Genomic DNA, 23,525 nt, shown 5'->3' with positions numbered 1-23,525 from the left:
AGCCAGAGTTAATCCAGGGCAGTAAAATCTCACTCTTAATGCTATCCATACATGAATATGGTGAATCAAGTCAGTACCCACGGATTTGTACTAGCACTTGTATACTACGATTGAAAGACACCCGTAATGGTCAGTCTTTTTCCTCTCTCCTCTTTACCTGTCAAACAAAAGCATAAAAACCACAAATATGTGTTGTTTCGACTGATTAACTCCTTTAATATAACACATTGGTAGAACATAAAATCTTAACATTTAAGATGCTGGAGCCAGGATATTTGGCCTTTTTTTTTTTTTTTTTTTTACCTGCATACACAGTTATAATGATTATTCAGTTATAAAACATACTTCTTTGTTAACACCTCTATATAAAACTGTGGTAAATTTAAATAGGACTGACTGGGTCATGATTATGTTCTGTTTTTGTGACAGCTGGATCATGATTCTTGTGACATACCACTGCCTCATAAACTCGAACTGTTGCAGTCAAAAGACTCACAACTCTTCATGCAAACTGTCAGCAGCAAAGTTAAGTTAATGTAACTGTAAATGTAACTTCAATTTCACTTAAATATAGCTACATGTGAGAAAAAAAAAGTATTACACTGAACAACTGTATACAAATCTATATCCCTGATGTTTAACAACAATATTAATACCCTTGTTTCTATTGGCTGGGACCAACCAATCACAGCCTTTGTTTCTTTCCTCCACCTTTCACCCCTTTTTTTCTCACGAGTTATACAACGAAGTAGGAATTTCTTCCACCGTCTTCCCACAGCTCACCCGGCGCTGCACAGGTATGACAGGTCATCCCAACTTAATTCTAATTACATGCACCTTTATTATGTAATTTGTCATGTGCATTTTTTCCTCTTCTCTCCAGCTTTACAGATTCACAACTCTTTACAATACAATAGCAATGGCTGATAAAGTTGTGCTGTACTACTTCTATGGGAGAGGGAGAATGGAGCCAATCCGCTGGCTTCTGGCAGTGGCAGAGGTTGAGGTGGGTGAAAGGTGTAGTGGTGGTGGTATTCTGCTGTCTTAATGTTAAACCTCCTGAACACACCCTAAATCTACGCTGTAATGCCTCATTCACAGTTTGATGAGGTCTTTCTGACTACCCGTGAGCAGTATGAAAAACTCATCAGTGGTAAGTTGGCTGCAAAAAGAAAAAAGAAAGTGTGTAAACTTGGTAAATTCCTCTCTGGCTTATATCACAGTGTTTTGTCACATGTTAACTTCCTCCTACATGTGACGGAGCCTGGGATGACACAGCAATCTTGAGGTCAATGTCTCAAACATTGCGAGACACAATCATAAATGTATTAGGCTACTGTAATGTTTTACCAGCAGGAGTGTCAGTCCTGTGTTTTCTCTGCAGATGGAGCTCTCATGTTCCAGCAGGTTCCTCTGGTGGAAATGGATGGCATGAAGCTTGTCCAGACAAAGGCAATCTTGCATTACATCGCAGAGAAGTACAACCTACATGGAAAAGACCTCAAAGACCGCGCCATGTATGATCCACTTCATATTTTACTAGTGCAACAACCACTGTCACTGTGTGTCTTTTCTTAGTCTCAGTGGATTCATGTGATGTGTGTGGATGCTTTCTCCCACAGGATCAACATGTACTCAGAGGGACTGATCGATCTCATGGAGATGATAATGATTTTGCCCTTCAGCTCAGATCTTCAACCAAAATTAGACAACATTCAAACTAAAGCAAAAGAGCGCTACTTGCCTGTGTTTGAAAAGGTAACAATGCACCTATGTATAAAATGAAATGGCCCAGGGGGCGACTAATCCTGCTTCACAGTTCTTATGACTCAGTGAGATCTGGCACATGTTTGACAAACTTCTCAGGCGCTGTCTGGGCCTATATACCTGGTGGGAGGTAAACTAAGTGTTGCAGATGTGCAGCTGTTTGAATGCACGTTAATGCTGGAGGAGAAATTCCCTGGGATCCTGGGTGATTTCCGCAACATCAAGGTAAATGGGACTCTTTGTGTAAAGTTGGACATAAGAATCGATGATAAGAAGATATTTTGCTATTCCTATTAAAATCTCAGTGATCACATCAGTGCATAAGAGTATGTACTGTAATCCTGGCGGCTGTGTTTCTGTTTCCCTTCAGTCCTTCCAGGGCAGAATGACTCGGATTCCCGCTATCAGCAAGTTCATGGAAGCGGGCAGCAAGAGGAAGCCACAGCCAGATGAAAACTACGTAAAGACGATCTATGAGGTGTTAAACATCAAGTTCTAGTACACTCCTCATAGCGTCAATGTTTTATTACACTAGCATGTCCAGTTTTACTATCTATTAAAATCCTATATATCCTTAATCTGCAATCAAACAAAAACATATGTACTAATTCCCAATTTTTGTAAGATATTCGTTTATTCGTTTATTTTTTGTGATTCTTCTCAATAAACCATACTGTATATTTTACGAGGACCATTTGCAGAATTGTTATGTTTTTGTTTCGTGTCGACAATAAGTGGAACAGAAAATAAAAAGCCTCATGTTAAGGATCACATCCATTTATTTAGTGTTACTGTTATTACAAAAAATACAAACATCTTCACTTTAATTCTTTTACATAGCAAGAAAGCGAGGGGTCAAGAATGCTATTTAATGTCCTTCAATCTTGTTCATTTTCTCAGTGGGTTGAATATTTCACCTAAATACCTTTAGTGATGATGTTGTAATGCACCACACCCACAAAACTCATGTACATGTGTAATGTCATTACAGGGCGGGGATAAGTCTGTGGTAATACTAGAAAATGAAAAATGAATCATGAGGTTTATGTTAAAGCAGGTACAAAAAATATACTTGATACATGATCATGAAAAAGATTTACTGGAATAATAGTTGATCTTAAATCTCTTTAATATCCACTTGGTCTGGAGGTGGTGAAAGCTTTTTGTAAGGTTCCTGGTGGAATGGGCGTTATGTTACAAAACATACAGAACTGTGATCACTGGGAATGACGATGCCTTTAAGATAGGGCTTTGACACGTTTGACACGTTCTTTGACAGACAGATTGTGTCTCTCCTTTGTCCCGTCGGGGTTGTTCCTCCTGTCACGCAACGAACAGGAGTAACAGTCGAAACACCATGAACAGACTGAAAGAAAGAGACAAGAGCAAACGAGAAGTGACTAATTCAGCAAACATGCAGTGGCCTGTTACTTCACATCACCGCGCTCGATTCGTTGATGAACTATCTGCACATTGAGACTCTCACCTCAGTCCTGCCATGATGCCAGCAGGTAATATTTTTCCAGATTTCTTGTATCTCATTCCCATCACCACTGAGAGGACTCCTGAGGCAACTGAAAGACAGAAAACGCAATGACATGACATGACACTGACTGGACAGTTTAACCAGTTCTCTGATAGAAAACCAGCACATTAGAAGGAGCTTAGCCGTACTCACGCAATGAGACCTTAATGTCCTTAGGGTCATTAGAGATGTTATAGGCACCATAAGCAGATAATCCACCAAAAACTAAACCAGCCATCAGGGACATCACACTGGCTGCAGTGAGAGGAGACATATGAAGATGATTATATTAACTGTGCAGCAGTTGAGCTTTCTGGCAAAATTGAAAGAGGAAAATAAATACTTGAGATCGTCAAGTGTGACATTTCAACCTTTTCTCTTGTAGCCCATAAATCCTCCAAAGGCGATGGCTGCAGCATAGCCAAATCCAATCCAGTCCACTGCCATCGCAAGGCTGCACAAGACAAGACAGGACCAGAGATGTGTTGATGTCTTGAGATGGTTAAGTTCCCACAATATTCTCAAAATTGGTACATTCATTTACATATTAAAGATGAAGGAGCAAATGATGAGTGTTCTGAGGCACACTTTTTTTTTCCCACTAAGCACAAAAGCAGAAATCAGAGGAATACAAACAGTCTTCATAGCATTAGCTACCCAGATGAAACACGCCATCAAATACATAGACCTATATCTTAATGTCCATTGTAATGGCAAAGGTTTGCAACTGAATAACCACAATTGTGGCCAATGAAATATTTGCATTTTAATGTTTGTGCAAGACATGACAGGCAAAAAAAAACTCTGTGTGTGTGTGTGTGTGCTATAACCTTTTGAATATAAACCTTGTGGATGAGTGGAAGAAATCAAGTCATTTTGAAGAATAAATGACCTTTCATGACAAGGTAGATGCTACAGTTACATTTTGTTGAGTGAAAAAGGGCTTGTTATTGGTTGTGTTGGACCTTTAGGCATTTCAATAGATGAAGAAGACCATTTGTTGTTTTGTGCTGTTGTTTCTTCATGTGTTACTCTTCTCTCTGCTTCTGCAGCTGGTCTAATGGTGCGTTCCAGGCAACCCGTAACTCGTATTTTTCCGACCTGTTCCTATGGTTACCAGTTAGAACGTACAGTCAAACTCGTAACTTCCCACCTGTGAACTCGTACTAGATCGATCTACTCCCAGTTCCCAGTTCGTAACTCGTAACTTGCCTGGAATGCTACAAACTCGTAACTGGTGACTTGAAGTCGTGACTTACGGGTTAAAAAGCCTGCCTGGAACGCACCATTAATGCCCACATTTCATTGCAATTATGATTATTCAGTTACAAAAGAAGAAACACACAACTCTGCTATTACAAACAAATAGGCTGACCAAATGACTTTGTCCCAACCACAAAGTCACATATTGACACCTGATTGACACCTAATAATAATAATAATACCTTTTATTTGTAACGCACTTTACATTTCTCTCACTACACTTAGTCTTTTCTCAAAATCAACAGTTTTTTCAAAGAAAGCGACCTGCCTTCAGAGGATATACAGTACAGTACGCACTTCATCTATCTCCCAGCAGGAAGCCCGACTGGCCGCTAGATGTCGCTGTGATTAAAACATGACACAACAACAGCAGAAGCTTCACTACAGTCTTTGCCTCACACAAACACAACTACACTCGTATTCATGCCAATATTTTAGTCCGTGTGAAGCGCGTATTGTGTGTCTTCATATCGTCACACTGTTGTCTGATTCGTCTCGGCGTGTTTTGTTACCTTGAATCCAAACAACAGAGCAGCAGCAGAGCAGTCACAGACGCCTTCAAAATATGTCAGTGAACTTCCTCGTTTACCCTGCGCAGGCCGTACTGCGCATGTGCAGCTCGGTCCGTGCTGCGTTCACAGACCGTCCATCAACTCGGAAAGTACTGTTTCAGAACATTAACGTTGATATTTCAGTCCCTGCAACAAAGTAATACACCCTTTTGGATACATTTACCATTAATGCCCCCATCTCTTGAAGTCAAATTGTTTATTGCATTTAATTTATTTCATTATCTCTACCTTTTAGTCAAATTAAATTGAGTTTAGTAAAGTTATAATATAGGCTATGGCTCAACGTATTAAAAATGGCTTTATTTTTGAGTGCTGTGTCTAAAAGCATGCAACTGATTGATAAAGTTACCGGACTATCAAACATAATTTAGGAACTTAGTGGAATCAACTAATCCTTTCTCATTAATTTCATTTTAATTAGTACGTTTTGTTAATTTCAAGTTAATTGAATTCATTAACTTCATTATCATACTTCCCAGCATGATTTGTTTTAAGGTCAAAATTCTCAGACTCTGACTCCCCTTTCCGTAGTTTACGAAAACAGACTTGATGGACAGGCTTGTACATTTACAATTATACATTTTCATACTGTGGGCATTATGATCATCAGACAGGTTGCTTATTACCTTGCATTCTATGCGGCAGACAAGTCAAATTTTACTTGTTGACCCCTGCAGACACATTGCTTTCAATCAAAATGAAAAAGCAAATGCCTTCATAGAGGCAATATACATACAGTGCATCAGCTCTGAACTCATCATTGTGTCAATTTTGTAAACTGACCAGATGGGTTTATTGTAATTTCATTTAAATATAATTTTTTTTAAATATTCTGCACTATTCAACAGAGAACAATAAGGTCCTGCATCAATTAATAATCTTGAAGTGTAGAGTCTGCTTTCTGCACAAAACTTAATGTGCATCCAGAACACACACAGAGCAGTGAGATGTAGAGGTGGGTGGTCAATATGGTCCCAGAAGATAATTTACTCTGGCCGTGAGCTGTCCCTCTGGCAGCTCAAGGTTAAAAAGAAAATGAAGCCTTGGGCGTGAATATTTTAAACTCTTGACAACACGGGATTTTTCACAGTGAGGATCCTGAAAAGAGCTTGTACCTCTATCAGCCTAGATCCAACAATAATACATCACACCGGTAGTGTGTCGATATTATTGATTGCATCTGTAATACCTGCGACTGACGACAGATGTCTTCATTATCATGTGTTTTGCAGAGTGATTCAACAGAGAAAACTTGAGTCTCCCCAAAGAAAACCACTTTATTTCAGTCCGACCACCCATTTCCAGAACTTACACACATTAAAGGTTTCATTGTTCAATAATAATCCTCAAAAAGTGTAAATCAATGCATTCTCAGAGCAAAATAAGCCACTATGAACTGTAGACAATGTGACCGTAAGCTGCAGTGAGCAGCAGCTCCAGCAGAGCGCCTCTGAGCAGTCACCTGCTGGATAAAGAGCCACTGTGGCCCTCTGTGGGAGGGCTGAGGACCAACTCCTCCAGAGAGAAGGCACACATTTCCAAAAACAGTTGGCATTGAAATACTGTCTACATATAGTTTCCTGATGAGTTACAGTCTGATCTTGTCAGGATAAAAATGACTATAAAATGGCTGACAAGGGTCATTTAAGAACAAGGAAGGATTATTCAAGTGAGGTATTGGAGCGACATGTAAAAACCATGAGACTTAACTGTACAACCCACATGAGGAAAACAACATATATTACAGAGAAACTCGAGGAGGACGATGAGACGGCAGGTATGTAAAGTGGCTCGTGGAAAATGCTATGGTTTCATTACAGTAAACGACGACAACGGACAAACACACAATACAGTGATGTTTATAATACAAATGGCTTTGAGTGCACAGGAACCTGTGATATACTGTTAACATGGCTTTGTCAGCTTTTTGCTAGGTAGATACTTTCAAGTGAGCTGTAACACGGTATTAGAAGTAACAAATGCATATAAAAGTCATGGAACTGTGAATAAACCATAAGAAAAATGGAATTATAATGTATTAGGCCAAACAAAATAATAATAATAATACACCAGGTTTTGGCAAATGGCTGACTTTTTAAGGTTAAAGTGACATTTTACAGTGGTAGAACATCTTCATTTTAAACATGTGTTCCTCTATAAGAGCTCACTGTGGCATCTGATGGTGTTCAGTGACAAGGACTCTGCCCAAAAATGTGCACTGGGTTGTAATTTAAAAAAAAAACATATTAATGGATGGCGGTACTCTTTCATATATGCATCAATTAACATGTTTACAGCTACATTCATTATCGATACAAAGCAAAGTGATGTCTGTATGAATATTTATGGTAAACAGTGAAGCTGGTGTCATGGTTTTGTGCCCCTACAGAGGAGTACATGCCATTTAAATTGTTCTACTAATGTAAAAACATCACCTTAATTGAGCAAAGTGCATAATTCTCCTTCCGTGGACTTGGCATAAAATTCAGACATTACAATCAATGTCATTGAGCCAATGCTTTTTATAATTAATTATCCATCATTATTTGGCTATTGCACTGTGTCAGTTACATGTAGTAGCTGACCATCATTTAATGTGAGTGCTCAGCACACTTTGCTGTCAAATAAATGCCATAAAAGAGCTTTAAAACTGGCCAATGTTTGATGGTAAAGTGAGCATGCAAGAATACTAATTTGGCTAAATTTGATGAGGGGTAAGTTATAATTTTAAGGGACATTTTCTTTATAAGTATGTAATAATTTTCATTCAATAGTAGAGAGGGGTGGTTTCATAAACCTAATACTTTTTCCATAAATCCACTCATGGTTTCTCATCATTTCAGGCTGCAAATCCAAATAACGCTAGGGGGGGAACAGGTAGCAACAAAGAGCTTTTCATTTTTCACATTTCTCCGTATTTCTGCTCAGCTTGCAGCTCAAGGTCAACCGAGAGCCAGGCGTGTGGGATAAATCTCTGAGCCTCTCATCAGATACTGGTCTGCATCTGGAACACACCTCGTGTTGTTGCGATACAGAAAAATGGCACCGTCTCTCCATGTCTTTTTTGTGCGTCTCGTCGTGGCAGCCTCTGCCCCCTTCGTTAAGGAAAAAAGTTCACCCACAGCCAGCCCAGCAGTGTCCCGTACACCCAGGTCCTCACGTACAGTTTCCTGCCGTTCTCCGTCAGCAGCAATGGCAGTGTCAGTCCCCCCAAAATGATCACAGACGGGAGGGTTTTCGAGAGGTTCAGCGGAGACGGTTTGCCTTCCCCGGGGAATTTGCGAAGTTTGCTTGTGTCCTCTGATTCGTAGAAATCCGTCAGCAGCCTTTATAAAGAGAGAGAGATTTCTTAAGAGTTGACTTCATCTTCGAAATACATAGGGACTAGAAAGAAAAATTAATAAAAGAATATGCGTGACAAAAGTTCACACCAGGACTTTATCAACAGTAAGTCTGCACTCACATGATATCAGGGCTTTTTTGGCTCAGCAAGTGACAACTTTTATGTCTCATTGTAATTGATTTTAGGGCAGCAACTAGTAATTTGTTTTATTATTATTCATCTTTTTTGGTTATTTATTTATTTATTTTTGATTATATGAGAAATTGCACACAAAGTTACCAAAAAATAAAAAGCTCCCAGCAACCATTTCTCCAGTTAATTTAATACTTAGGAAACTTGTAATGAAATAAGTCACAGCCACATTCTTTTACTCACATTATTCACTTCTGCAAATGAAAAGTTAAAATTTTCTCAAACTGAAAAAGAGACCAAATAATGACCTCAAGAACCAGACAAGCTTTTAGGATATTTTGGTTTTATGAGCAACACCCACGTTTCTTTCCTGACAGATATATCTCTCTAGTAAATTTGCATTTTGTCTTTGATATTCATTTTTGCTTTCGGACTACATGAAGCAGATTAATTCATCTCTGCTCTACGGGGAACTGCACATAATTGGATTCTCAGAATAAGCTAAGACTGTGTTACTTTCAGGTTTTCTAATAGTCAGATACATATCTCTATTTGAAACTGACGGTATTCGGAAGCAAAACATTTTAAAAACCTCACTGCAGGTTACATATCGATTGGACAACATGCAATTTCAGCGTGATGGATTGTTCCACCCACGCACACTTACCGGTCCTTGATTTCGAAACGCTCGTGCAGCCACCTGCGGAAAAACACTGGCTCTGGAGGAATTTCCTTTATGTCCACACGGTCGAAGTGTATGTGGACACGGGGACATTCTTTACACAGGAATTCTGTCAAACACAGAAAATAAAAGAGACTAAACAAAAACAGGAAAAGCCTTTCAGCAAAACGGCACGTAGAGTAAGCACTTAAAATCAACACGAGGTGACAGTGATAGAGTGGAGCTGCTGTGACGCCGTGATGCCAAGGCTCTTTGATTCAAAAAGGAAAGAGTCCTGAGGTATGGCAGCTTGTTGATCACAATAGTTACATAACTAATTCTCAAACAGGAGCAAAAAGAGCTGAGAGTGAATTCAGTTCAAAAACAGTCTGAGTTTAAAGTCAAGTTTGAATGCAGACAGTCCAATTTAATATCTGAAATTAATAATGTCTTCTTAATCTCTTAATTTTTTGAGTTATACCAATACGGTATGTTTTATCATAGGAAACACAGTTGTGAAATCTTTTCAGTCTCAAGTCAAATTAAAACTGTCACGACGACAAGTGGAGAAAGAAAACCACAGTGTCTGAGAAGGTCAGATATAAAAATGTAACCAAGTGTGAACGCTCAAGGCTACACGTGTATCCCCAGAGACCTTCGAGTTCCTGTTTCCACAACATGCAATATTATCAGGAAACTTGGCATCGCTTGCCAAAAGAGGAAACTTGATCGAAGTCAGAAGCGAAAAGATTGCTTCGCTGGTGCAGAGAGCGAGAGACCTCCATCAGCCGCCGCACGGATATAAATTGACCTTCGGACACAATATGTGCCAGTTTAATGAACACGGGCAACTCGGTGAACCTGCTAAAAAGAAAACCGCGCTTCCACCCTGCAGGTCATGTGTGTTTGCGCAGAACAATGCTCCAAAACACACTTAAAAAAACAACAAAAAAACAACAGGGAAGAGATGAAGGAAATCAACTCTTCGCTCTGGAGTGACAAACAATTCCTCCTGATTTTAAAAAACAACTTGAGTGGAGCTGAAAGTTGGAGGAGAATATTTAACATCTGGAGACAAAGAGGGAACTGAACAGCAACACAAGAGGCGCAGCTTCACATCATTTGCTCTTTAGAGTCTCATTACTATTTCTATTCTGGCAACATTTGGCTTCTATTATCCAAAATGAGACGGTCTTGTTTTTCTCTATTTGTGTGTTCTCAATAATTCTTAATTTGTTCATCGTGTTCCACATGGTTGACGAGGCCCTGGAGCACATCCACACTGTGATAGTGGAATAATGCAGGAGCGAGCATCCTAACAACTCCCTCTGAGTTTAAAAAATACGCTTTTTTTTGCAAGAGCAGCAAACAATGGTGAAATGCCACCAAAAATTAACATGCCACCCTGAATTCTTCTAACCAAAAGCAATTCCCGGAGTACAAAGTAAAACTATAACATACAGTTTATTAAATGCACCCGTACAAGATAAAAAATAATGGAAAAAGTTTCATTTGCATAGTTTGCTACAGTTAATATTTTGGAGTTATCTAGCTATCCAAAAGCAACAAAATTGAGTTTCATTAAGTGTTCACTTGAAGACATCATTTCATATTTATAATTACACATTTTTAATTAACTGCTTAAACAACTAATCAGTTAAAATTTTGCAGCGACCATGGCCTATACTAGTCGTCCCAAAATGTCGCCTTGGAAAAACATGCACTTCTGCACGTTCTTGTCTATTCCTTGTTAACGTTTCTAATTATCAGTAAAGGAAATAGCTTGAAACCTGCATCCATATCCCCGCGGCGACTTCCCAGTTAAGAGCTTCCATCACTTCCACATTCATGTGAAATTACTAAAGTCACCTCCACCGCATGGTGCCAGGAAGTGCGTGATGAGAAGAATGCTTTTCTGTTCTCTCTGTTCTGTTTGCTAGAAACACATCGATGTTTATTCCTGACTGAAACGGGATGTTTTTTTTTGTTAACATTCAAACAGAGTTTGTCGAACAGCCAGGAACACAGAATAATCAAAAACTCCAAAACACAGAGCCATGCTGTTTACAGGAAAACACGGCCGTTAATAGGTGATGTTTGCCGTGTGATTAATTGCTGAGGGAGTGTACAGTACACAACAGCATTGATAATAAAACGGCTGTAAAAGTGCACTGATAAACAGACTGTTAACTTACAGCAGCCAACTCCATTTTCTGTGACTGTGTTTATTCCTGGTCTTAATGTGCCTTTTTTTTTTTTATCACTGCTGTTTTTATTTGTAAATGTATGTTGATATGGGCACTGCAGTAGCGAACTGTACTCGTCAATTTGTATAATTTATATGGATTACAGCGGCAATTATAAACCTACTAGATGACTGACAGAAAACAAAAATCAGAAACTGTTTTGCTGATAAATCATAAGTGTATTCTCTTGTTTTTCCTTTTGTGCTGTGACCTTTACTGGCATTGTCTTTGGCTTTTGCATTTATCGAATGATGTCGAATTGATGATAAAAATAGTCTAAATATGGACTACAGGGACAGCAGCTGAGGTGATAAAGCAGCTAACATGGATCCAAACAAACAAACAAATGAGGTGAGCGGTTGTTACATGTGATCTTTATCTGACGTCTCATTGATGCATCTCTAGCTGGTTCCTGTTGTGTTGATTGTGCCAGAGCTGTGATCTGATCTCAATATGGAAATTAGTTACATGGGGCCTATAGATTTGTCAACAAACACGGCACGTTCCAGGTAGTACTATATACATATACATTTTACATTAACTTCTTCCCTTATCGACATTGGATAATCAGGTTCAGATATTTAAATCATGATTTGTTCTGACAATGTTTTTGCCTCATTACTGATTGCTGCTGTGAAAGAGATGTGAGTGTCAAATCAAACAGAGGAAGTTGCTCTGATGTACATGCTCTATTTTGGAGTATGTGGTCTAAAAGCCGAACATCTGTGGCCGACCTCAGACGCCTGCTCACCTGGCATTGATGGCGCAGGTCTTCTTTGACCCAAGGTGTCCCGTGTTCCCTCGTAGGCCACTGTGACGTCGTAGATGGCGTCCAGGTGGTCCTTCATGGTCTCGAGGGCTATGTGAGACGCCCTCATCCTGGGTGTGAGTGTGTGCTTCAGAATAGCCAGTCCTACGGTGAGGGTGGAAGAGAGTGCAAGGAGTTAATTGACAGTCATATTAGCCCATAAAGCACTTATTAAAAAATATATACAATAAAACATGCATTATGAAACAGTAATGCAATGTGGATGCTTGTGTTTGGGTCAGTCTCTGCACTGTCTGTTGTTCCTCTGTTGCCGTGGCACCATCCTCTGCACACTAATACCTCACTAATAGCAGATAATGTCATGTGCACATGTCGGCTCTCCAGAGCGATTTATTTGGATTAATGGGGGAAGGTGATATTCAGAGCTGTGGTCCAGAGATAGGCTTAATCTCTGCAGAATGGATACAGTTTGTGAACAACCACACTGCAGAAAAGCATCACAATGATCATGATACAACTAATGCATTTAATGGTGAAACCTTTAAAGCTTTAATGAAATGTACATCGTGATCAAATAAAAGCAGCCCTTGAATCGATTAGTTTCACTTCCTGTTGGGACTGAAATAACCAGAAGAGATGCATCTCTTAGAGACGGGCTGCTTTCACTACTGTAAGTGAGCACTGAGTTCTCTCTTATCGACCGGCAGCCAAGTCCATTTATTCCTCAAAACATCGGCTGAATATTTAATAAGCACGTTTGGTGAGAGCTCACTAGTGCCTGGCACCACACCAGTGATCCAGTGAAGATATAAATGAATACAGTAGTTCTGATGTTAGAAAACTCTATTAAGCAATACTTACTCAAAGTTGCATGAACACAATGTCATAAGAACTAATGGACTGTGCAAACATACCATGAGAAGAAATAAATAAGAAATGGAGATTACTATGCCAAAATCAAACGTATATTTTTGAGTTTTTTTCTGATTCTGCTTTAATTTTACACAAATTCTTAACTGTTTTAAATTATTCTACAATTTCAACCAAAAAACTAGGTTGAAACGAGGTAAAGAGTTACAAACATCTGCATACAGGTGTTGCTCAATGTGTCAAACGGTAGCTAAAACCACATAACAGGAACTCCCAACAGACCTCAGTCCACTGTGTCACAGACTGAGCAGGTTAAATTAGTTTGCCGCAGCACCGCGCTAAACGGCTGTTGTCATGCCAGTACCTTCTTTCGTAGCGAAGGCCTGACTGTCAGCGATAACCTTCTTGAGCTCTGGATTATACCGAGTTCCTTCTGGGAAGATGACGAGGTACATCTGTGGGGAGAAGAAACACAAGAAGTGAAAGCGTCTTCACTTTTGCTTCACTATGAACTGGTCAAAACTCTGAACACTGAACAAGAGACATGGAAACCAAAACGTTGTCCTGAACCTCTATCATAGAAAAAAAAAATCTAATATCCTGATTTTTTGAGGAAAAATAAAGAAAAATAAAACTGTGCACTGATAATAAATGCAACTGAACCAAGTTTTTGATTAAGTAATCTCCTACTGTTCAAGGACTAAACTGCTGCCATGTTTTCTTTTACAAGTTTGAATTATGTCAACAGAAAAAAAGTGTTATGTTGTCTAATGTCAACAATTACCCAGAAGTTATACTCTGCTGACAATTCACATTCGCACAAGCACTGTATGATTAAATGCTAGAATAATTATTATTCATCCTCCGCAAAGTGCTGAGGCTATGAAGGACTTTTTAACAATAAGACTATGAAAAATCCAGCGGTTCAATAGGCGCTTGTTTGTGAATTACAGGAATCAGCCGGTACGTGAGAGCGCAGAGCTTTATTAGTTTCTAGTCAAATTGGGTCACCGTTAAAAAATACATATTATTTAACATCAGTGTTTCAAGTATAATTCTGATTATTTCCAAGGTCAGTCTGATTTTCTGAATTTTTGTCCTTGTGACAACCGATTATGTTTAAACTTTTAAGCTTTTCATAGTGTATCTGGCGCCAGAACACACACACACACACACACACACACACACACACACACACACACACACACACACACACACACACACACACACACACACACACACAGAGGGAAAAACACTAATCTCCCACAGTTTAATCCAAAAAAGTGATTAAAAACAAGCCCTGTCGACACAATAACACACACTGTAAAGGGACCTTCATGATCCAATGTGTAATTATCCATTTCAGTTCATGATGTTCTGTTCATAAATGTCAATGTCCTAATTATGATTAGGATAAGAGGGAACTTTTGGGAGACAGGATAGATAGAAGATCCCCACAGCAAAATCTGAATACAAGTTTTGAAGGTTTAAATGTTGGGGCACGTAGCAGCAAACAGTGCGTCTACCTCAGAGTAAAATATGCAGGAGGTTAATTCATGAAGTGTACTCACTGGTGTTCCACACCGAGCCTGTGTGAGGAGCTTCGTCTTCATCGCCTTTTCGTTAAACTTTGCGCTTCGTTTCACGTAGACTCCTCCGTGCTGATGGAGAAAGATAATCTGATTGGAACTGCAGTGAGGAAAGCAACTAATGTTTTTTTGTTCACATCTTTACATCTGCAATTTACAAAATGTACATCCAAAATACTCACAGAGTTGCATTACCTGAGAGAAATACCATCCATACAGTGGGAGCCACTTCAGTCCATCTTTAAGGACGTATCTGACGTGACCAATCGCACTCTGCCTGATGGCCAGCATGTCGGCGATGATCCAGTCAGCTACAAGGAAGACCGTTTCATTTGATTAGATATTGACACTGTGCTTCACACTGGGATATATATATATTTTACAACTTCATATTCAGACATGTTACCTGTACATTGATGATTAGACAGGTAGATCACGTTCTCTTTGTTCTTTGGTATATCTCCATATATAACAATCTTAAGAAAAAGGAGTAAAAGTACATTAAAGACATGACACTAATATCCTGAATAGTCTACAATTTACACATTCACTCTACAATAAGATAAACATTTATTCTGTTTGATTAGTAAGTAGTCAAACTACGTCAGGGATTTGGTGGAAGTTCAGACTGATTTTGTCTTTTTTTTTGTAGAAAAAAAATAAACCTGCAAAGACTGCAGCTTTTCAATAAACCCAAGAGGATTTATCAAAAAAAAGAGTCCTTTTCAATCCACTCATGTGGCCTCCAGTTGGAGGGACGGAGCAAGCAGCTCACCACACAAACACCATCATGTCAGAGATCACAACAGCTACAACACCCGTCTCTTCTGCTTTTTGTGCACAACCTGTGGTAGAAAACCACAAACTGTCACTGTGAGGGGAGTGGCGGCAACAGCACAGAAGAATGAAGGCCTTCCTGCTTTACATCTGGTTCATCAAGCTCAGGTTGAACAGCCCTTTTGTCTGAATCCACTTTACTTTTTGTCACCTTAAAACACAGAAACCCATAACAAGTCTGCACATGTACATGTGTCTAGGTGCAATATTGTTTGCAAGTTCAAATCCTGCAGGCACAGGAAGTCAGAGGCAGCTGTCACTTGGGGCTGTGCTTTCTATTTTTAAACTGGTGGGTAAAATCAGATCCTGTGTTAAGTTTTACATGCAGCAAGTGAAGACTCACTCACTCACCTCAACTCCGGTGTAGTTTTCAAAGAAGAAGAGGACCATAGTCTGGTAGATGGAGTAGAGCCGGTCGTCCAGCCTGTGATACATCCTCGTCGGTAGGACTGTTGATAGTAAACGCCAGGCGCCCCATGACAGCAGATAAGCAGGAGCTGTCCCCAGCATGATCGTGGCTGGAAACCAGTACCGCAGCGAGTATGTGTGCACAACCAGGGAGAGCAGCATGTTTCCACCTCTGGCTCCAATAAAAGTAACTTTAAAAAAAATCCCTGAAGCAACTCGGCCCCACTCTCCAAGCACTGTGGCTATGTTACAGACTATCTACCCCACACCACACCTGGCCTACTTTCTGCACACCTGTCCTGGGAAGTCAGCATAAGAAAAAGTGATAAAGCTGCTGCAGCAAGAAGGTAATGAGGAGGAGCTAGCCGGCTAAAGCTAACATTAACCTAAGCGTGCAAAAACCGCAGTTAGCCAAGTTGGTTTACGCGCTCACGGTCATCCATGCTGCGATGCAATAAACGAAATTGCCGGGTGTTATCCGATTAGCATCATCATCTCAGTGCAGCAACCCAGAAACGACCTTAACTCCGTGCATTTACAGTGCAAGTTAAGAGAAACGCGTTAGCCCAACTAAACTGACGTGTTTGTCCTCGGGAGGAAGTTTTAACTAATGCTACATTTGACATAAACTTACTCCTCTGATGTCGATACGACACCAAAGTGTTAACCCAAACGTCAGCTCGGTAATTAAAAGACTAAATATTTTCTATTTCCTTCCCTATTTCTTCGTCTCCATCCGGTTAGCTGTTCGTCAACTAGCTTCTTGCAGCAAATGTCACACACGCCTCCGTACGTAACGACACCCCTCAACATCGACGCAGCTGATTGGTCGAGTGACGTAGTAGAGGCCGACTAAAGGGCGGGCTAATGTTAAAGGAGTATGCCGCTTTTATTGAGTTGTGTAAAAACCAAACCAACGTGCCTCTTAAAAAAAAAAAAAACCAGGAGACTGACAAAATAATAATTAAAAATTGATCCAAGGTCAATTCACGAGACCTTTCAGCCCCACATGTGATAGTCTTTGCTGCATTGTTGTGTAAAAACCTGGTAAAAACCATGGTAAAAACCATTTGAAACAAGGAAGTGACAACTAAAAAAAAAAAAAAACACACATGTAAAATGTGAAAAATGTGGTGATAATAACAGCCTGTACCTTCAGCAGGTGATTCCTGGTGTCAAAACACAACAGATCTCTAACAGTCCGTGGCACATGGAGAAATACTACTTTACATTATGTTTTGAAAAATCATGCAAATGTGATTTTGTAATGTTTGTACTCCAGGTGGGGAGATGGCAGAGGGTGTAGTCAAAGTCCTTACGTCTTTGGTGTAGTCCACTATAATATTAGTCATATTGTGCAGTAAAACACATATTCGTTCATTTTGTGGGGCTTGGCCTGAGGAACTGGCTCCAGAAGTTGCGTGCACAAACAATGTGACAGGTAAATGTTACAGCTAAAACTTTGCAAAGTACTTAGCAAATCATTTTTCCATAATGTGCTGTTTGATAGCTCTAATTTTATTATTTCTTTTGACATTATGAATCAGCAATTTCAATTCTGGGATACATTTAATAATTCAGAAATACTAAAAGCAATGTATGTACCGGTAAGCAGGGAAGTAGTAAATTATTGAATCAAGTTGTCACGTTCCCTTTTAACACTGAATACACCCACAGTTCTATTCAGCTCATCAAAACTGAGTTTCAATAAGTCCTGGAAAACTCAAAATCACATAATATAAAGGGTGTGTGTGGTAACTGCCAATTCATCAAGTCACATTTTTGACTTGAGAGAATATAGGAAAACCAATAATCAAAATTGAAAAAAACATTTATTAAAAAGGACATCACAAAGCATTTCTGTAAAAGGTACAGTAGTTTTCATTTCTGTCACTATTAAAGTATTGAATTGGCTCAGAAAGAATTTTTAGAATCATGTTATGAATAAAAAAAAACGGCTCAATCTTATGCCTCTCTTGCTGAGGAAAACACTTTGCAGTAGTGTTTGCTACATATGGAAAACAATGTTATCAATAAAGGACCCGCATGTTAAAGCAGCTCCTCCATCATTGCCAACAGTCCTCAAGAGAGTAACTTATTTGGGAACTAGGAACTAAGTCTTTGTTAATATAAGATTTGGGAGGATTTATGCAAACCCTCACAACAAGGTTTAAAAACAAGACAATAAATATACAAAACAGGCAAATTGTAAAACAGGCAGAGGGTGCTGTGGCCTGAACTTCACAGTCAAAACATATTTCACAGGTTTCACTCCAAACTGTAGTTGTCATACGCCAACTGCTTCAGATGTGTGATACTGTCTGAAAAAAGGAAAAAAAAAAAAAAGAAGACAAACAGTTATTGGTAACGTAATGAGAACATTTAAAAAAGAGATGAGTAGAAATGATCTTACCCAGCACCCACTGCTCAGACAGGATCCTGCTTCCATCTGGTCTCCTGCCGCTGTACTTCCCTATGCAGATACCAGCCTGCCGCACCGTGCTGCACACTGTTCCCCCACAGAGCTGGATCAGCTCCACCAGACTCTGAGTGGGCGGCTGCGAGCGCTGGGACACAAACATGGCTGGCTGGCCCTGGAACAGGTCCTGCTGGTGCTCCCCGGCGGACAGGTGCCTCTGGAGACGACAGATCTACGTAAAGGAGGCAATGACCAGGTTAAATACTGGACTGTTGTCAGACATTTCTCCGTTGTCCTGATTCTGCAGGTACTGTAGCTCTGGTTCTGGATCTGCTGGCTCCAACTCCGTCAGTACAGTACTTCTCAACACTCATGATCAAGATCATAATTATCATAATTTGTATTAAGTGCAACTGTCAATGCTATAACACCATTACATCCAGAAATATCACTGATATTATTACTAATGTAACAACCAGTCTGACAGTGTTTGATGACACATGATATCAAATTAAAAAAGTATAAATAAATACAACAGTAAGCAGAGCTCTTACTGGTCTTAATTCTCTCTCTCTGTTTTTAAACTCCACCACATGAGGTAGACGGCCGCCCACTCCGAGTCTGGTTCTGTTGGCGGTTTCTTCCTGTTAAGAGGGAGTTTTCCTCTCAGCTGTCGCCAAGTGCCTACTCATGGTGGGAACTACTGGCTTTCTCTCTACAATATTGTAAGGTCTCGACCTCACTCTGTAAAGTGCCTTCAGATTATGTATGTTATGATTTAGTGCAATATAAATAAATTGAGTTAAAAATATTGTGGTACAAACAGGATACAGAAATGGAGCCTGTTCTGCTTCTCTGGTCAAGAAAAAACACAAGCACAATGACAAATCTCTCAATCTCCAGAGGTGTTAAAGGAATAGTTTCATGTTTTAAAAAAATATGCTGAATGTTTTAAAAAACATGTTTTAAAAAAAGATGCTGAATATGCCAGCAGCCAGCTAATTTATCTTAGAACAAAGACCACAAACTGAAACAAAATCCATTTAACACCACTGTAAAAGCTCATTAATTCATTAATTATATCTTGTTTGTTTAATTGGTGCTGAAATGTTTGGGTTGGGAGCCACACTATTCCTTGGCCAAGAAATATTATACATTGTCCTGAGAGTGGTATCAATTTTCTCACCTAACTGCAATAAAGTGAATGAAGAATATTTCCCCACATGTCAACTTTAAATCTAAGCTTAAATCTTAGTGTAAACAGAGGGCAACAAATCTGTGCATTGGGCATGGTGAATGGGAGTAGATCAGTTTCTCATGAAGACTTCCTAGAATATTTTACTTTTCTTTTCTTCAATCTGCTTATTTCATCTAAAACAGACTGCAATTCAATGAAATGAGGGGTTCAGCCTTTAAAACAAGTATAAATTCAACAGTCTTACTAATATACATGTTATTAATAAGGGTGGTTACTATCTTCATATAAATCCATTGCTTCTCAATTGAAACGTAAGGGTCTGAGAGATGTTTGTAAGTGTCATTGTACAGAAAAACTGATCTGTTCTTTTCTAAAAATATGAAACAATGCTAAAATGATTTGGTTTCATAATGAGGAATTTCCTGTTGGTTTACAAAACCATCTATTTCTGAGGGGTTACATATGTGAACAATTTTCCTTTCTCTTCGTGGGTAACTTAATTGATGAGGATTTAGGCAGAAATAAACTGTATAAGAAGAGAACAGAAAAAAGTTAACAAAAAGTTAACTTTGTTCTCTTTAAGTTTATTTTTTGTTAATGAGAGCTGAAGCTGGGTCTATTTCACACTAAATATTTGGACTTCAAATAGCAGGAAAAACACAGGTGTTACTAATAACATTAAGCGTGGCTCTGTTGTGTTCCAGTGAGATATTGAGCCAAAACACATAACAACAGAGCCCTGAAAGTGAAGCAGCGAACTGGAAGTCAGGCAGCGTTAATTCATATTTTTACACCTGTGTTTCTCCTACAGTGACATGTCAAAATGTCATCTGAAAAAGACCCATGATAACCGTCGGACTAATCCCAACACCAGCCGGGAAACAAAGATAAGGTGCGAGTGAGGGTCTGTCTTCAAACATGGTCCCTGGTTTAATCAATGTCCTGCTGATTGTTCACTAAACTCATCAAATCAAATTTGTTCAGAGACATTGCGAGCATATTGGCACGGTTCCCAGCATTCATTGTGTGTCAGTCTTGTGGTTTCATTCTCACATATTTCATGAATGTATCTCATGTGAGTCACCGGTGGTCTTTCTGATAAACATGAAAACAATACATATTGCTCCACTCTTAGATTAGCACTGTCGACACCAGACGGCTCATGAATTGTCCAACACATCCAACATCAAATAAATATATAAATGTTGTTAACCTAATTTGTATGTCAAGACAGCCACAAATTATAACAAACCTTGATTCAATACCGAGAATGGCCTGAAGGTGGCTGCTGGAGATACAGCAAAGCTGAAGCTATTTGGCTGTAAGGCAATGAAAAACAGAGCATGGAGTGCCTCTACTGAAAGGCTAAATGTACCATGAAATCCAATCTAAATGGCAACTTTTGAACGTGAAAGTGAGTTTCACTGTAGAATAACATTAACAAAGTCTTCTGCGCTATTTTTGTTGAATACTAAATCTAGGGTAGCCTGCTTACTGATATTTTTGAAGGTGAAATAAATAATCACATATTTTATGTGAATCACGTGAACTAATTCAACACTATTATTGTTTATCTCCGAGTGTCAAAAAGGTGAGCTGCTATGTTATGCATGATGCTCTCACTACAGGCCTGTTCTGTGACCTGCAGGGGTCATTTGTTAAAATGAAGGGGACCAATCTGCTCTATTCCAAGTTGAATGCCAGGAAACCTTCAGTCTTTTGTCAATGTTCACACAGGCTTCACTTTACGTCAATAATTGGGGATTGGGCAGAAGGTTCAGCGACAGGGTCAGGTTAGCGTTAACCCACATTGTGCACTTTAAAGAGAATGATTGAAGACTACATGCAAAGTCTATTATGTGGGAAAAGAGGGCTTAAAAACTAGGGCAAACAGGCCAACCCAAAAAAAAGGAAAATAAGAGAGATAAGCAAATAGGCTGACACAAAAACTACAGATAAACTGGATTGCATTTTGAAACTTGGCTTTAAGAAGTTAAATTAATATATAAAGTTATCTCTGGTATGTGGTCAGACAGATCTTGGATGCCTAGACTTTGCATACAAATAAAACGTCCCACATCCTCTAACGATGACACTGTGAAGACTGTAAAATTGGCTGGAGGAATGTGTGATTATAATTCATCTGCGTCAGGATTTTAAGACTAGATGGCCATGAAGGCATGGAGATGGGGCCTCTATTAAGTGATAACACACTACGACAAAATGTCCACTTGAGTATTTTTACTGTGGTATCGTCAACAGCAGTTTGGATTTGCATACATTTTACTTCACATCTACAAATACACTTCTCTCTCCCTACACTCTAGAAATATTCATGTGTAAACTAGCTACTAGCTGAAATCTGCTGGTTTGTTGAATTTCTTATCAGAGTGAATTTTTTTAATCTCTAGAGGCCAAGTCAGAGATCCCCGGGGTAACAATCTGTCTCTGGTAAATATTCTTGAAATCATTACAGCTTAGATGCGCTGCAGTTTATTGTGCCTAATGCCTATAACAATCAATTTATTCGTCACATGGGAGCTCCCACCTCCTTACCCAGACAACCTAATCAATACCTCTGATGTACATGCGCGTGTACACTTTTGTTGTTATGCACAGTGAGTGTGCAGTGAGGCAGGCACTCCCAGGCAAGAATAAATTAAGTCTAAGAGCCCTGTATAATGAAATAGAGTGTGTGCTACAGTTCAGCCAATGCCAAAATGTTTGCTTGCAGCATGAGGAAATAGTGCATGGTATTGTATAGTGTAGGGCCATAAGACAAACAAGAACCGGTGTAGATGAATCCACTGCTTGAGTGATTCAGCATGAACACCTGAAAAAGTCAGTGTTTTTGGAATGACGACAAGTCCTTCCTCTTTGGTAATGTGCCTTAAATATGTTGCATTTCCTGTATACAGTAACTATTACATCAGCCTACTTCCTGCAATTCTGTTTCGGTATTTCTATCCCACTACTGAGGGCAAATCCACGGCTTTCCTGTCAAATAATTAAACATGGTGCCGTTGACACTAAAATGTGGTTACACTGGATTGAAATTACTATTCAGTACAAAATATAAAGCTCAGTCTGTCTGTGATTACTTTGCAGACTGTGGGTGCGACATCAAAGTCTATCTGTTCTTTAAGTTAAGTCAAGTTCCTGAAGCAATAGCTAAGTGTCCGTGATGGAGGCACATTCCTGTAGAGCGGGAGAAAATCGTCCTCCTTATATCAGCGCCCTTCCTGCTCAGCACACCTGCACTCCCCACAGTGACATCAGAGGGCCCACACTTAACTGCGTGCAAAAAACTTTGCCAGACTGGGATTATGCTTTTTTTTTAATGGATTTACAGAAAGAAGCCCCATTTGTGTCTTGGAGGACAGACATTACAACAAGGGCTGGGTATGGGTGCATCATCACATGTTGTGGGGAGCCAGTCTCTAATCTTCTACAGTATGACCCAGAGCTGAATCTTTTCAAAGCCATTTTCTTTAATCCACAGAAAACAAGTTATTAACTCAAGCTTGTGTGGCACGTTGTTGACAGAGGATGCTTGAAAAACACTCCAGTCTCTTGGAAAATGCCGTAAAAGTGACACACTAAAGAATTTCAGTGAAAAACCTGTTGATTTCAGTGAATTAAAATATAGATTTAACATCTTTAAAAAGCATGGTAGGAAATATATTACGTAAAAAAACATAATGGTGTGATTTACACACAGACTTCTTCCTTTGAATGGCCTGTTCAAAGATGCTTGAATGTTTGTCGTGGGCCGGGAAACATTCTTCAATGAATGGGATGGACACGGTTACTATCACAGTGTCCTGAAGGTGGACAGCTGCATCCTGAGTGGCTGTTCGACTTGGCAGAAAAAAAACACACACGTGCGTAGAGGATATAGTGAAAGATGTGTAGTTTGTGCATCT

The 23,525-nt window shown here is 39.4% G+C and overlaps 3 protein-coding genes across 8 annotated transcripts in view; 1 reads left to right on the top strand and 2 right to left on the bottom strand.

Moving 5' to 3' along the window:
- Positions 1 to 723: 723 nt before the first annotated feature.
- On the top strand, positions 724 to 2,461 carry LOC310998314 (glutathione S-transferase A4-like). The gene is made up of 7 exons (XM_083988296.1): positions 724 to 797; positions 884 to 1,006; positions 1,102 to 1,153; positions 1,385 to 1,517; positions 1,623 to 1,758; positions 1,867 to 1,992; positions 2,138 to 2,461. The coding sequence occupies exons 2-7, from the start codon at positions 920 to 922 to the stop codon at positions 2,264 to 2,266; spliced, it is 663 nt and encodes a 220-aa protein (XP_083844422.1). The 5' UTR covers positions 724 to 797; positions 884 to 919; the 3' UTR covers positions 2,267 to 2,461.
- A 73-nt stretch (positions 2,462 to 2,534) lies between these two features.
- Positions 2,535 to 16,737, bottom strand: agpat5 (1-acylglycerol-3-phosphate O-acyltransferase 5 (lysophosphatidic acid acyltransferase, epsilon)). 3 transcript variants are annotated; one of them, XM_083988554.1, is made up of 11 exons: positions 15,926 to 16,737; positions 15,144 to 15,213; positions 14,933 to 15,048; positions 14,720 to 14,809; positions 13,513 to 13,603; positions 12,261 to 12,422; positions 9,270 to 9,393; positions 3,664 to 3,746; positions 3,446 to 3,547; positions 3,254 to 3,341; positions 2,535 to 3,133 (listed from the first exon to the last, which is right to left on the bottom strand). In XM_083988554.1, exons 1-11 carry the CDS (start codon positions 16,142 to 16,144, stop codon positions 3,091 to 3,093), a joined length of 1,188 nt encoding a protein of 395 aa, XP_083844680.1. In that variant the 5' UTR covers positions 16,145 to 16,737; the 3' UTR covers positions 2,535 to 3,090. The 3 variants fall into 3 exon arrangements, with proteins under 3 accessions (XP_083844680.1, XP_083844679.1, XP_083844678.1); XM_083988552.1 differs by lacking the exons at positions 2,535 to 3,133; positions 3,254 to 3,341; positions 3,446 to 3,547; positions 3,664 to 3,746 and adding an exon at positions 6,436 to 8,453; XM_083988553.1 differs by lacking the exons at positions 9,270 to 9,393; positions 12,261 to 12,422; positions 13,513 to 13,603; ... (2 more) ...; positions 15,144 to 15,213; positions 15,926 to 16,737 and adding an exon at positions 5,068 to 5,150.
- A 1,206-nt stretch (positions 16,738 to 17,943) lies between these two features.
- Positions 17,944 to 23,525, bottom strand: part of mcph1 (microcephalin 1) — a 29,966-nt gene continuing 24,384 nt past the window's right edge. For 2 of the 4 annotated variants that reach the window (XM_083988233.1, XM_083988232.1), the window contains 2 exons: positions 18,396 to 18,633; positions 17,944 to 18,303 (listed from right to left, as the gene is read on the bottom strand). In XM_083988233.1, the coding sequence (XP_083844359.1) occupies positions 18,251 to 18,303; positions 18,396 to 18,633 (291 nt within the window). In that variant the 3' untranslated portion in view covers positions 17,944 to 18,250. Of the gene's footprint in view, positions 18,634 to 23,525 lie in introns of all 4 variants that reach the window. The other 2 variants (XM_083988231.1, XM_083988230.1) reach the window with 1 other exon arrangement.

Source organism: Trachurus trachurus (assembly GCF_905171665.1).
Source record: "Trachurus trachurus genome assembly, chromosome: 15".
In the NCBI taxonomy this organism is placed as follows: Eukaryota; Metazoa; Chordata; class Actinopteri; order Carangiformes; family Carangidae; genus Trachurus; species Trachurus trachurus.
The sequence above is the reverse complement of the archived record's forward strand: the minus strand, read 5'-3'. Positions and strand labels throughout refer to the sequence as shown.

Excerpts from the sequence above, each read along its gene's own strand:
- LOC310998314 (XM_083988296.1), top strand. The coding sequence starts at position 920 with ATGGCTGATAAAGTTGTGCTGTACTACTTCTATGGGAGAGGGAGAATG. Across the intron at positions 1,518-1,622 it reads GACCTCAAAGACCGCGCCAT|GATCAACATGTACTCAGAGG; the intron begins GTATGATCCACT and ends TTTCTCCCACAG. Across the intron at positions 1,993-2,137 it reads GTGATTTCCGCAACATCAAG|TCCTTCCAGGGCAGAATGAC; the intron begins GTAAATGGGACT and ends GTTTCCCTTCAG.
- agpat5 (XM_083988554.1), bottom strand. The coding sequence starts at position 16,144 with ATGCTGCTCTCCCTGGTTGTGCACACATACTCGCTGCGGTACTGGTTT. Across the intron at positions 15,214-15,925 it reads AAAACTACACCGGAGTTGAG|ATTGTTATATATGGAGATAT; the intron begins GTGAGTGAGTGA and ends CTTTTTCTTAAG. Across the intron at positions 12,423-13,512 it reads GGCCTTCGCTACGAAAGAAG|GACTGGCTATTCTGAAGCAC; the intron begins GTACTGGCATGA and ends CCCTCACCGTAG.